This window comes from Bombina bombina, chromosome 2, assembly GCF_027579735.1.
Source record: "Bombina bombina isolate aBomBom1 chromosome 2, aBomBom1.pri, whole genome shotgun sequence".
In the NCBI taxonomy this organism is placed as follows: domain Eukaryota; kingdom Metazoa; phylum Chordata; class Amphibia; order Anura; family Bombinatoridae; genus Bombina; species Bombina bombina.
The window spans coordinates 176738531-176753898 of record NC_069500.1 but is presented as its reverse complement, the minus strand read 5'-3'; the positions used below and the strand labels follow the sequence as shown (position 1 = coordinate 176753898).

General features: G+C 40.4%; 1 protein-coding gene across 1 annotated transcript in view; it reads right to left on the bottom strand.

The window, feature by feature from the left end:
• Positions 1–947: 947 nt before the first annotated feature.
• CDK7 (cyclin dependent kinase 7) overlaps positions 948–15368 on the bottom strand; it is a 77311-nt gene continuing 62890 nt past the window's right edge. The window contains exons 11-12 of the mRNA XM_053701355.1: positions 8636–8783; positions 948–1192 (exon numbers count right to left, since the gene is read on the bottom strand). Coding sequence (XP_053557330.1) covers positions 1164–1192; positions 8636–8783 — 177 coding nt within the window. The 3' untranslated portion in view covers positions 948–1163. The remainder of the gene's footprint in view (positions 1193–8635; positions 8784–15368) is intronic.

The following is a 15368-nucleotide window of genomic DNA, read 5'->3' as shown; positions in this document are numbered from 1 at the left end:
GTAGTCACATATTGACCCTCCTGGATCATTGGCAAGATTGTCCGAATGGTCTCCATCTTGAATGATGGGACTCGGAGGAATTTGTTTGGAATTTTGAGATCCAGGATTGGTCTGAAAGTTCCTTCTTTCTTGGGAACCACAAACAGGTTTGAGTAAAAACCCAGCCCTTGTTCCGCAATTGGAACTGGGTGGATCACACCCATTGTGTGTAGGTCTTCTACACAGCGTAAGAACGCCTCTTTCTTTGTCTGGTCTGTAGACAGACGAGAAATGTGGAACCTTCCCCTTGGAGGGAAGTCCTTGAATTCTAGAAGATATCCCTGGGATACAATCTCTAAGGCCCAGGGATCGTGTACGTCTCTTGCCCAGGCCTGAGCAAAGAGAGAGAGTCTGCCCCCTACTAGATCCGGTCCCGGATCTGGGGCTACCCCATCATGCTTGTAGAAAATAAAAACTACATTTCCAACACCACATTCACTTTACCCTTCCATTGCTTAGAGCCGGCAAAGAGAATGACTGGGGGGGTGGAGCTAGAGGGGGAGCTATATGGACAGCTCTGCTGTGTGCTCTCTTTGCCACTTCCTGTCAGGAAGGAGAATATCCCACAAGTAAAGGATGAATCCGTGGACTCGATACATCTTACAAGAGAAAAAATAATAATAAAAAAAAAAGTTAAGAGAACTGCTTGTGTTTTCTCTGTACCTGGTGTCCCAGGGGGGGTGCTGAGTACCATCTCTAATGGAGCCGCCAAGGTTCTCAACGGTCCAGCCTGATAAATATATATATATATATATATATATATAAAAAATTTGTACAAAAAAAAAGGTTTGTAATAGATTTGTAAACTTATCAGTTTACACTGAAAAAAACCCACTTAAAATGTATTCATTAACTTGTATTATGGCATTTAGATGTTGGTTTTGTCGGCGTATTTAAAATAGATACTGTAAGCTTTTAAACCATTTATTCTCTAAAAAAAAAAAATACATAATGATTTACAGGTAGCTAGGTCTTTTGCAGTTTACAAATTCTCAAGTATTAAAGATGTAATTTACAATATATTACAAGGATTTTAGTAATAAGTTTAAACTTTTGCAGATTTCAGTTCACTAATAGCAGCTAGGTTTTCCAAGGTGACAAGGCTCCTCTTGTCTGCAGTCCAGTCAAAAATTCAGCTTTTTGGCAATATCCTCTGAAGAAATAAAAAATAAAAAAAAAATATAAAAAAAAATAATATAATCATCACAAACATTAAAAAAGTAAATACAATAATTAGATTCACTCCTCGACAGACCCCTATTCTGCTCCAAATGATGATATGGCTAGATTTGAGCATATGCACTGGCTGACTAACTGTATCCTCATCTGGAGCAGCGCAGGAACACAGCGTTGGCTAGGCATTTCCCTCTTAAAGGGACATGATACCCAAATGTTTTAAACACTTGAAAGTGATGCAGCATAGCTGTAAAACGCTGACTAGAAAATATCACCTGAACATCTCTTTGTAAAAAAAGAAAGAAAGATTCTACCTCAAAATGTCTTCACACAAAGTATTCACACCTAAAGGACTTTAAGCTTCAAATCAGTATGCCTGTCCTGGGACCTGCAAGGGAGCGTGCCTCATGCACACATGTTATTTCCTTATTCAGTTTAAGGAAGTTTACTCTGAAATCTCATGAGAGTTAAGTAAAATCCCATGAGATCACAGTAAAAGAGTTCATTACCTCAGCACTGGTGATGCCGATTGGCTGCTGTTCATTTCTTCCTTTTTTTACATGCAGCTGGGCAGTAACTGAAAGATAACTTTTTACACAGCACTTTCAAGTGATTTAGCATATGAGCATTATGTCACTTTAAACACATAGTAAAATAAAAGTTTGTTCAGAAATAAAATAAAGGAAATGGATCATTTTATTTATAGACTAAACTATTATAGAAGAAATCCTTTTCACAAATGAAGAATATTAGGAAAACAGAATTTATATCTTACCTGATAAATTCCTTTCTCCTACGGTGTGTCCGGTCCATGGCTTCATCCTTACTTGTGGGAATATTCTCTTCCCTAACAGGAAATGGCAAAGAGGCACACAGCAAAAGCTGTCCATATAGCCCCTCCTCCGGCCCGCCCCCCAGTCATTCGACCGACGGTTAGGAGAAAAAGGAGAAACTATAGGGTGCCGTGGTGACTGTAGTGTATAGAAAAAATAATTAAGCCTGACAAAAAGCCAGGGCGGGCCGTGGACCGGACACACCGTAGGAGAAAGGAATTTATCAGGTAAGATATAAATTCTGTTTTCTCCTACATAGGTGTGTCCGGTCCACGGCTTCATCCTTACTTGTGGGAACCAATACCAAAGCTTTAGGACACGGATGAAGGGAGGGAACAAGTCAGGCGCCCTAAACAGAAGGCACCACGGCTTGCAAAACCTCTCTCCCAAAAACAGCCTCCGAGGAAGCAAAAGTATCGAATTTGTAAAATTTCGTAAAAGTATGCAGTGAAGACCAAGTCACTGCCTTACAAATCTGATCAACAGAGGCCTCGTTCTTGAAAGCCCATGTGGAAGCCACAGCCCTAGTAGAGTGAGCTGTAATTCGTTCAGGAGGCTGCCGTCCGGCAGTCTCATAAGCCAATCGGATGATGCTTTTCAGCCAAAAAGAAAGAGAGGTAGCAGTAGCTTTTTGCCCCCTCCTCTTACCAGAATAAACAACAAACAAGGATGAAGTTTGTTTGAAATCCTTAGTTGCCTCTAAGTAGAATTTTAGAGCACGGACCACATCTAGGTTGTGTAACAACCGTTCCTTCTTTGAAACTGGATTCGGACACAGGGAAGGAACAACTATTTCCTGGTTAATATTCCTGTTGGAAACCACCTTTGGAAGGAAACCAGGTTTGGTACGTAAAACTACCTTATCTGAATGGAAAACCAGATAGGGAGTAGAACACTGCAGAGCAGATAATTCAGAAACTCTTCTAGCAGAAGAAATAGCAACCAAAAACAGAACTTCCCAAGATAGTAACTTAATATCTATGGAATGTAAGGGTTCAAACGGAACCCCTTGAAGAACTGAAAGAACCAAGTTCAGACTCCATGGAGGAGTTAAAGGTCTGTAGACAGACTTAATTCTAACTAATGCCTGTACAAAAACCTGTACATCTGGCACGACTGCCAGCCGTTTGTGTAACACTGACAGAGCAGATATCTGTCCCTTTAAAGAACTAGCTGACAAACCTTTATCCAAACCCTCTTGGAGAAAGGAAAGTATTCTAGGGATTTTGACTTTACTCCAAGCAAAACCTTTGGACTTGCACCAACAGATATATTTTTGCCATATTTTATGGTAAATTTTCCTAGTCACTGGTTTTCTGGCTTGAATCAGAGTATTTATAACCGAATCAGAAAACCCACGCTTAGATAGAATCAAGCGTTCAATTTCCAAGCAGTCAGTTTCAAAGAAACTAGATTTGGATGTCTGAATGGACCTTGAACTAGAAGATCCTGTCTCAAAGGTAGCTTCCATGGTGGAACCGATGACATATTCACCAGATCCGCATACCAAGTCCTGCGTGGCCACGCAGGAGCTATTAGAATCACCGAGGCCTTCTCCTGTTTGATCCTGGCTACAAGCCTGGGAAGGAGAGGGAACGGTGGAAAGACATAAGCCAGATTGAACGACCAGGGCGCCACTAATGCATCCACCAGTGCCGCCTTGGGATCCCTGGATCTGGAGCCGTATCGAGGAACCTTGGAGTTCTGACGAGACGCCATCAGATCCATATCCGGGTTGCCCCATAGTTGAGTTAACTGGGCAAAGACCTCCGGGTGGAGTTCCCACTCCCCCGGATGGAAAGTCTGACGACTCAGGTAATCCGCCTCCCAGTTGTCTACTCCTGGGATGTGAATTGCAGATAGATGGCAGGAGTGATCCTCCGCCCATTTGATGATCTTGGACACCTCGCTCATCGCCAAGGAACTCTTTGTTCCCCCCTGATGATTGATGTACGCAACAGTCGTTATGTTGTCCGACTGAAACCTTATGAACCTGGCTTCCGCTAGTTGAGGCCAAGCCAGGAGCGCATTGAATATTGCTCTTAGTTCCAAAATGTTTATCGGGAGAAGAGACTCTTCCCGAGACCATAGACCCTGAGCTTTCAGAGAGTCCCAGACCGCGCCCCAACCCAAGAGGCTGGCGTCGGTCGTGACAATGACCCACTCCGGTCTGCGGAAACTCATTCCCTGAGACAGGTGATCCTGGGTCAACCACCAGAGAAGCGAGTCCCTGGTTACCTGGTCTACTTGGATTTGGGGAGACAAGTCTGTATAGTCCCCATTCCACTGTTTGAGCATGCACAGCTGTAATGGTCTTAAATGAATTTGAGCAAAAGGAACCACGTCCATTGCTGCAACCATTAGTCCTATTACTTCCATGCACTGAGCTATGGAGGGCTGAGGAATTAAATGAAGAACTCGACAAGCGTTTAGAAGCTTTATCTTTCTGACTTCTGTCAGGAAGATCTTCATTTCCACAGAATCTATTATTGTTCCCAGAAAAGGAACCCTTGTGGACGGTGACAGTGAACTCTTTTCTATGTTCACCTTCCACCCGTGAGATCTGAGAAAGGCCAACACGATGTCTGTATGAGCCCTTGCTTTGGAAAGAGACGACGCTTGGATTAGGATGTCGTCTAGGTGGCTTCCATGCAGGTTTGGGCTGGACCGCGTTACCGTCTTGTCTAGCGGCAGTGGAGTTATTAGCCGGTCCGTTCCTGAAATTGCGAAAGGAACGAAAATTAGACTTGTTCTTAGCCTTAAAAGGCCTATCCTGTGGGAGGGCATGGCCCTTACCCCCAGTGATGTCTGAAATAATTTCCTTCAATTCCGGCCCAAAAAGGGTCTTACCTTTGAAAGGAATATTAAGTAACTTAGTCTTGGACGACACATCTGCCGACCAGGATTTTAGCCAAAGCGCCCTCCTCGCTACTATAGCAAAACCTGAGTTTTTCGCCGCCAATTTCGTTATTTGAAAAGCGGCATCCAATATAAAGGAATTAGCTAACTTTAGTGCGTGAATTCTGTCCATGACTTCTTCATAGGAAGTCTCTTTCTGGAGCGACCTTTCTAATTCCTCGAACCAAAAAGACACCGCTGAGGTAACAGTAATAATACATGTAGCTGGTTGAAGGATGAAACCTTGCTGAACAAAAATTTTTTTAAGCAATCCTTCCAATTTTTTATCCATAGGATCTTTGAAAGCGCAGCTGTCCTCTATAGGAATAGTTGTGCGCTTCGCTAATGTTGAAACTGCTCCCTCAACCTTCGGAACCGTCTGCCATGCGTCCCTTCTAGGGTCTACAATGGGAAACATTTTCTTAAATATAGGAGGTGGGGCAAAGGGTATACCCAGCTTCTCCCACTCCTTATCCACTATGTTCGCTACCCTCTTGGGTATTGGAAAGGCGTCATCGTGCACAGGGACCTCTAAGAATTTGTCCAATTTGCACAACTTCTGGTACTACCATAGAATCACAGTCATCCAGAGTAGCTAATACCTCCTTAAGCAAGGCGCGGAGATGTTCTAGCTTAAACTTAAATGCTACTATATCAGGTTCTGCCTGTTGAGAAATTTTTCCTGAGTCAGAAATTTCTCCCTCAGACAGCCCCTCCCTCACAGCCAATTCCGATTGATGTGAGGGTAAAATAGATAAGGCATCATCAGCGTCTAATTGTTCATCCTTTTTATCTGTATTTAAAACTGAACAATCACGCTTTCTCTGAAATGCTGGCAGTTTGGATAAAAGATTTGCTATAGAATTATCCACTACTGCTGTTAATTGTTGCATAGAAATAAGTACTGGCGCGCTAGGTGTCGCCTGCGCGGGCAAAGCTGGTGTAGACACAGAAGGAGAGGATATAGAACTATCCCCACTACCTTCATTAGATGAATCATCTTGGGCAACATTATTAAATGTAACAGAGCTGTCCTTACTTTGTTTGGACGCTATGGCACAATTATCACAAACACTCGAAGGGGGGACCACATTGGTCTCTATACACACAGAACATAGGTTATCTAAAGGCACAGACATGTTAAACAGATTTAGGCAGGCAAACAATGCAATAAAAACGATTTTAAACAAAACCGTTACTGTCTCTTTAAATAATAAAATGACACACTTTATTTCTGAATGTTCAAAAAACTATGAAGGCAATATCCGATTTTTATGAAATTTGGACCCCAGTGTCTTAATGCTGTGAAAGTATTGCACAGCAAAAAGGGAGACTCTAGCTCTTAAAACAAGCAAACCGGAGCTAATTGTTGGATTTAAACGTTTTTATACACTACAATCCCTGCTACAGCTTTTGCTGTAGCTTTTACCTTCCTTAGGGGTCAACCACCACAGAAATAAGCCTTCTGGAGTCACTTTCTGAGCCACAGGACCCTCTCACATGAATCTGCATGCACTGCCTTGAAATCAACTGCGCAGCTGAAGCGCCAAAATGAGGCCTCCTCCCTCAGTATACTAGAGTGAAGGGGCCTTCCTGACTAGATTTAGGCGTCTAAAACAAGCCAGATCAAATAAAAAAACGTCCCCAAGTGTATATTAGCTTATAAAACATTTCAAATGCCATGATATTGTAATAAAAATCAATCGATTTGGCCCATAACAGTGTCTACCAGCATAAAAACCAAAAAGGGGAAGCCTGTTATCTTTTTTGCCGAGTTCAAAGAAAAATGGCTTACCGTTTTCCCTGAGGGGAAAAATGACTCATCTAGCATTAGCCTGTGTTGTTAGAAGGAGACTAGTCATACCTGAAGCAGATGAGTCTGCAAACTGTTACCCCCAACTGAAGTTCTCTGGTTTCAACAGTCCTGCGTGGTAACAGCAATGGATTTTAGTTACTTGTGCTAAAATCATAGCCCTCTTAAACAGAAATCTTCATCACTTTTCTGTTGTAGAGTAAATAGTACAAGCCAGCACTATTTTAAAATAACAAACTCTTGATAGAAGAAATAAAAACTACAACTAAACACCACAAACTCTTTACCATCCCCGTGGAGATGCTACTTGTTCAGAGCGGCAAAGAGAATGACTGGGGGGCGGGGCCGGAGGAGGGGCTATATGGACAGCTTTTGCTGTGTGCCTCTTTGCCATTTCCTGTTAGGGAAGAGAATATTCCCACAAGTAAGGATGAAGCCGTGGACCGGACACACCTATGTAGGAGAAAGGGAGGTAAATTGGCCGAGCCACGTCAAATTTATAAATGGATAACCTAAAATTAATACAGTTAAAGTATTCAGTAATTTAAACAGGTTGTTTACATTTGGATTATTATTATTAAAGGATTTACATAAGCAATATTATATATATATATATATATATATATATATATATATATATATATATATATATATATATATATATATATATATATATATATATATATATATATATATATAAAGATTACTATTTATTTTATTGCCATTAGAGGGGAAAAAAAGCTGAGAGTTGCAATACATTTCATGACAGCTTTACAACTAGAAATTATGAAAATATACAGCATTTCTATATCTTGGCCCATATCCTTTAATAATAACCAATAAAAACCCTCTTCCTAAAGAGGATGGACTGAACTGATCACTTCCCAAGCTTATCAATATATAATAAGCAGTGTTACCGCACATCTCTCCTATGGTATGTGCAAAAATGAAAGGAAAGAGCAAGGGAGGGAAAACTGGTGATTATTATTTAGGGAAACAAGATATAGAAATTGCCCTATATTTTGATAATTTCTAGTTTTATACCTGCCAAGAACAGTACTGCAACAGGATAATTACAGTTTTTTTCCTCTATAAAAAGGCAGAAATAGAAATGGTAATCATTTTGTTTCAAAATAACAGAATCCGCAGTACAATATTTAATATATAATTTTCCACTGAACACAGTCAAAACATTTTTTGTATCAGCCCTACTATCACCATAACAGAATGGTTGCAATTATTTTACATATGCATCCTTCACATGCAGTGCAAACACTTACACTTCGCCTCAATTGATGACATCACACAACTCAAGAGCATTCTCTGCACTACATTGAAGAAAAAACGAAGCACACAAGGCGATTATTAGCCAGGTAGAGATAACCCGGTAGCCAAGATAAGTACATTGGCATAATTTAGTGAATTTAATAAAGGTTTTAAATATATCCTAGGAACGAATGTGTTGACCGCTGATCCAAAACAATTTGAAACCATGAAAAACAAACAAAATCATGCTAAATTGCAGCATTTATATGAAGCTGCAAACAATGTTAAAGGGGCATTAAGCCCAAATTTTCTTTCATGATTCAGACAGCGATTACCATTTAAAAATAAATTCATGGTATTCTTTGTTGAAGTGCATACCCAGGTAGGGTGCGTGTATGGAGCATTATACGGCTGCACAATTTGCAACTTGTCAAAACCTTTCAAAACCACTGCCATATAGTGCACGATTCTGAGCCTACCTACCTGTTTAACAAAAGGATACAAAAAGTAGTCAAATTAATAGAATTACATTGAAACATTTATTTTTAAAATATACACTATCTAAATCATGAAAGGAAATATTGGGTTTCATGTTCCTTTACAGACTTACTTTGATCCATGCCTTCTGTTCGTTTTCTCTTGATGCCCATATTAATGTTCTGCTGCTCCTTTAGTGCTTCTATAGAACAATTGGGCCTTGGCAATAACTGCCCTGGAGTTGGTGCTGGACGATTGCTGAAATATTTCTTCTTAAGTGCCTGCAAAGAAACGTCAGGTTATCTGCATCTGTAGATTCACTCCAACTATAGAAAAAGTTTGCAGTTCTACATGTCTAGTTTGACGTTTATTTTAGTGGGAAATGACATTTCATGTCTTCGAGTATTATAAAGGAATGAGGAAGTTACATTTTTAGGCTTAAGAGCTGATCATATACCCTGAATATATGAGTTTTAATTGTGGGTAGTAGTAAATCACCAACTTTATAAAACACCTTGTAATTAGAACACATTTCTGTTGTCCAATCAATTCACACACTATAAGGAATAGAAAACTTATGATTCCACACACAGATAATGAATCAAGCAGTTCATATTAAAGTTGCTGTTTTCAGTATAAATGCATCTGTTATTGCAGGCTAACTGTCCTTGGACAACTGTCAGCATTTTAGCTTGTTTTTGCTTCCTGCTCTTTTCTTCTTCTTTGTAGCAGAGTTCGTTAGAATTAGTGAACAGAACTAAAATATACATTGAGTTAGCAGGGAGTGTTGGGAACCTGTTGCAGAGTCTGTGTGTGAAATTTCTCTTTGAGCATCAACTTGAACACAGTCTCTGCAGGGATTTGTATTTTGTTCCTGATGAGATAAGCTTCCTACAGCTGGGAGATTTGTTTGGTTTGTCTGTCTAACTAGACAGGCCCAGATTCACCTACCGCTCCCCTAAACTACCGATGAGACTCAGCTTTGAATATTTCATAAGTTTACAGATATTTCTAGTGACATTTTAGATTAATGGGCATTATCAATTTAACTAATCTTCATTTATTTACACTTTACAATTTTATAGAATTTCAATGGAGAAACAAAAAAAAACAAAAAAAAGTAATTTTTTCCCCACTTTCAATGTTCTGAAAGAAATGGTAATACGCTGGACTTCTCAAGACTGTATCAGCTCAGAACCTAAAACCATATTCTCTTATACGTAATACTACTGGACATTTCTTTCCTGTAATCAAGCGGTAATTATTTTGGCACTATAATTAGAATTTATATAATCATCAGCATAAAAAAATTCTAGTTCTTGCCCTAATACCTAGAAAATATGTCCCAGAATGGGGCATGGACAGAAACACACCCCTTTTACCTATATGAAGATGACCTCACTTCCTCATCCCTAGATTGTCCATCATAGGATGAAAGAGCAAGGGATGGGAACCCTGGTAAGCATCTAAGTATTAGGCCAAGATATAGAATGTTATGCTGTTTAGGTTAAATTCTAATTATCTTGGCCTTACCTAGCTAATGCTTACCAGATAAGATGAATACCAAGCAGTACCTCTTCATAGAAGGGTGGGCACAAAATTAAAGAAAATAGAACAAAAAAAAAAACTGAAGTAGAAATTCCTGGTGAGTAAACAGATAGTATAAAGCAGCCCAGATGGTAATATAGCTTAAACAGCCTTCATCTTTACTTTAAATAGGTCCAGAGGAAAAAAGAAAAGAAAAAAAAAAAGTTCTGTTCGTCCTACGATGAACAAAACTAGGAATGAGGGAAAAGGAAGTGAGGTAATCTTCATATAGGTAAAAGAGACGTGGTTATTTGTAAGTATTAGCTAGGTAAGGTCAAGATTTTTTTACGTTAACCCAAATTTTTGCAAATTGAGGTGGAGCCTCAAGTGCTTCAATTTTCATACGCAAGGATGTTCCAAAAATCCAGCTTGGCTCTAAGTCTTCAAGGATAAACAAACAATCTCAGTTAAAAAGGGACAAAAAAAGAAAAAAAAAGTGCAAAACTAAAATGGTCTAATGTATTATATGCAATCAAAAGTGCAATTATAAAATGTTTTGTGTTTAACCCCGGCTAAGGTAAAGTCAGCTCCATAGCAGCAATGCACTAATGGGACCTAGCTGAACACATCTGGCTCACCATTAAAGGGACAGTCTAGTCAAAAATAAACTTTCATGATTCAGATAGGGCATGCAATTTTAAACAACTTTCCAATTTACTTTTATCATCAAATTTGCTTTGTTCTCTTGGTATTCTTAGTTGAAAGCTAAACCTAGGTAGGCTCAGATGCTAATTTCTTAGCACTTGAAGGCCACCTCTTATCCCCAGAGGCAGAACTTTCTTTCACTTTCTGCAATGAGAATTTTTTTTAGTGAAAATGTTTCTGCTGGTCATTTTTTTAAAAAAGTAAAATTTTAAATTAGGCAGTTATACTAAAGCAGCAGTACAATTGCAATGTGTTAGTTAAGTGAAGAATAAAGCCCTTTTTAAAGTTTTAGACTATATTGTAGTAGTTAAAAATTGCATTGCAAATTAGCTGCAGACAAAAAAAAAAGAAATTGTAAAATGTCTCTTGAATAAATTTGTTTCCTTTTCTCTTTGTCTAACATAGAAGTGTAGTATTAAAAAAGGTGCATTGCTCATACAAACGTCTTATATTCAGAAAAAAACAGCTTTGCAGACTGGGAAAGACTAGGGGGGCGGGTTTGACAATAATCCCAGAGAGCCAATCAACAATCAATGCACTGCTGCTTTGCATCACTACTGCATATTTGACTGTTCACTTCAAACAGCACTTTGCTCTGAATGCACTGTGTTATGGAAAACTTACACAGTGCAGCCAGAGCACAGCTCTGTTTGAAAAGAACAGCCTAATGTGGAGCAGTGCTGCAAAGTTAAAGCGCTAACAATTCCTGCATGTGTTCTGTTCTTTCTGCAGACATGCTGCATTTTCTGCAATGACATCTCAGATCACTGTATGTTCTGTCTTGGGGCTCTTATCTGAATGCATTTTGACAGTTTTTCACAACTAGAGGGCGTTAGTTCATGTGTGCCATATAGCTAACATTGTGCCCACGCCCGTGGCGTTAACTAGGAGTTAGCACTAATTGGCTAAAATGCAAGTCTGTCAAAAGAACTGAAATAAGGGGGCAGGCTGCAGAGGCTTAGATACAAAGTAATCAGAGGTAAAAAAGTGTATTAATATAACTGTGTTGGTTATGCAAAACTGGGGGAATGAGTGAGTAATAACATTTATGCTTACCTGAAAAATTTCTTTCTTTGAAAAATTTCTTTCCGGACATTGAGAGTCCACAACGTCATTCCAATTACTACTGGGATATTCACTCCTGGCCAGCAGGAAGAGGCAAAGAGTAACCCAGCAAAGCTGTTAAGTGTCACCTCCCTTACCCATAACCCCCAGTCATTCAGCCTAAGGGAAATGAAAAAAGAAGATAACACAAAAGTGTAGAGGTGCCTGAGGTTTAGAAAAAAATGACTGACTAATCTAAAGGGTGGGGTCGTGGACTCTCCATGTCCGGAAAGAAAGAAATTTATCAGGTAAGCATATATTTTGTTTTCTTTCCTAAGACAAGGAGAGTCCACAACGTCATTCCAATTACTAGTGGGAACTAATACCCAAGCTAGAGGACACGGAATGAATAGGGAGGGAGAACAAAACAGGCAGACCTAAACAGAAGGCACCAACGTTTGAAGAACCTTATTTCCAAAGGAAGCCTCAGCCGAGGCAAAAGTATCAAATTTGTAGAATTTTGGAAAAGTATGCAGAGAGGACCAAGTTGCAGCCTAGCAAATCTGTTTCACAGAAGCTTTATTTTTTGAAAGCCCAAGAAGAGGAGACAGCCCAAGTGGCATGAGCTATAATTCTCTCAGGAGGCTGCGGTCCAGCAGTCGCATAAGCAAAACGAATCATACTTCTCAACCAGAGGGGAAGAGAAGTAGCCTTCTGACCCTTACACTTTCCAGAGAAACAAACAGGGCAGAAGACTGACGAAAATCCTTGGTAGCCTGTATGTAGAATTTTAGAGCATGCGCCACATCCAAGTTGTGCAACAGACTTTCCTTATGAGGGGGAAGGATTAGGACAGAGAGAAGGAACAACAATTTCCTGATTAATATTTCTATCCGAAACCACCTTAGGGAGAAACCTCAATTTAGTACGAAGGACCGCCTTATCCGCATGAAAAATAAGGTAAGGCGGATCGCACTGCAAAGCAGAGAGTTCAGAAACTCTGAGCAGAAGAAATAGCAGTAAGAAACAAAACCTTCCAAGATAACAGCTTAAAGGGACAGTCAACACCAGAATTTTTGTTGTTTAAAAAGAAAGAAAATCCCTTTATTACCCATTACCAAGTTTTGCATAACTAACAATGTTATATTAATACACATTTTACCTCTGTAATTACCTTGTATCTAAGCTGCTGCAGACTGCCCCCTTATTTCAGTTCTTTTGACAGACTTGCATTTTAGCCAATCAGTGTTCACTCCTAAGTCACTTCACGTGCATGAGCTCAATGTTATCTATAGGTTATCTCTAGTGGTCAAAATGCATTCAGATTAGAGGCAGTCTTCAAGTTCTAAGAAATTAGCATATGAACCTCCTAGGTTTAGCTTTCAACTAAGAATACCAAGAGAACAAAGCAAAATTGGTGATAAAAGTAAATTGGAAAGTTGTTTAAAATTACATATCCTAATTAAACATGAAAGGTTTTTTTGGACTTGACTGTCCCTTTAATATCTATGGAATGCATTGGCTCAAACGGAGCCTGCTGCAAAACTCTAAGAACTAGGTTAAGGCTCCAAGGAGGAGCAAAATGTTTAAAACACAAAAACAAAATTCTAGGAATCCTGACCCTACTCCAAGAGTAGCCCTTTGATTTACACCAGTAGAGGTATTTAAGCCATACATTATGGCAAATCTTATGAGTAACAGCCTTGCGAGCCTGAATCATAGTATCATTAACTGACTCAGAAAACCCACCCTTAGCCAGAACTAAGCATTCAATCTCCATGCAGTCAGTTTCAGAGAAACAAGAATTGGATGGAGGAAAGGACCCTGAGTTAGAAGGTCCTTCCTCAGAGGTAATCTCCAAGTAGGAAGAGATGACATCCTCACCAGGTCTGCAAACCAGATCCTGCGAAGCCATGCAGGAGCTATAAGAATCACAGATGCTCTCTCCTGTTTGATACGAGCAATGACTCGTGGAAGGAGAGCAAACGGAGGAAACCGGTATGCTAGACCAAAATCCTAAGGAACAACCAGAGCATCTATCAGGGCAGCTTGACCTTGAACCGTACCTTGGAAGCTTGGCATTCTGATGAGACGCCATCAGATTCAACTCCGGGACCCCCGGGTTAACCTGGAGAACACCTATGGATGGAGAGCCCACTCCCCGGGATGAAAGGTCTGTCTGCTCAAGAAATCTGCCTCCCAGTTGTCCACTCCTGGAATGTGGCTGGAAGATAGAAGACAATTGTGGGCTTCCGCCCACTGCGAGTCACCACCTTCATAGCCAAGGAACTCAGGAGTTCCTCCCCGGTGGTTGATGTAAGCCACTAAGGTGATGTTGTCCAACTGGAACCTGATAAACCGGGCTAAGGACAACTGAGGCCAAGCCATCAGGGCATTGAAGATCACTCTCAACTCCAAGTTGTTTATTGGGAGCATAGACTCCTCCCGAGACTGTAGGCCCTGAGCCTTTAATGATTCCCAGAGTGCTCTCCAGCCCAGGAGGCTAGCATCCGTGGTCACAATCACCCAGGAGAGTCTCCGGGAAGCATGTGCCCTGAGACAGATGATCCTGAGAAATCCACCACGATAGAGTCTCTTGTCAACTTGTCTAGATCTATCCTCTGAGACAGATCCGAATGATCTCCGTTCCATTGTCTGAGCATGCATAATTGCAGAGCTCTCAAATGGAATTGAGAAAAGGGAATGATGTCCATGGAAGCAACTATCAGACAAAATTACCTCCATACATTGAGCTACTGATGGGTAAACAGTAGACTGAAGAGAGGCAAGAAGTGAGAAGTTTGGATCTTTTGACCTCCATCAGAAAAACCTTCATAGGATTGTGAATCAATGATGGTCCCTAAGAAAACCGCCCTTGTAGCTGGAACAAGGGAACTCTTCTCCAAATTCACTTTCCATTGGTGTGAACATTAGAGTTTGCATGTTGAAACCAATATGTCGCCCAGGTAAGGAGCCACTGCAATTCCCCGGGATCTGACAACTGCCAAGAGAGCCCCAGAACATTTAAAACTATGGGAGCTGTGGCAAGGCCAAATGGAAGAGCAACAAACTGAAAGTGCTTGTCTAGAAAAGCAAATCTCAGAAACTGGTAATGATCCCTGTGTATGGGAACATGATACGCATCCTTCAGGTCTATGGTCGTCATGAACTGACCCTCTTGCACCAAAGGAAGAATAGAACGACAAGTTTCTCAGAGTTCCGTCATTCAAAATGGAAACCAGTTAAGACACTTTAGGTCTAAAATGGGTCAAAAAGTTCCCTCTTTTTTTGGAACCACAAACAGATTTGAATAAAATCCTAGACCCTGTTCTCTTACTGGAACAATCACTCCCAGGTAGGAAAGGTCCTGAACGCACCTTAAGAATGTCTCTTTTTACCTGATCTGCAGATAACCTTGAGAGGAGAAATATGAGAAATCTGCCCTTGGGAGGACAAGATTTGAATTCTATTTTGTACCCCTGAGATACTATGTCCACAGCCCAAGGATCTGTGACATCTCTTATCCATGCTAGACGAAACAAGGAAAGTCTGCCCCAACTTGATTCCGATTCCAGACCAGAGGCAGAACC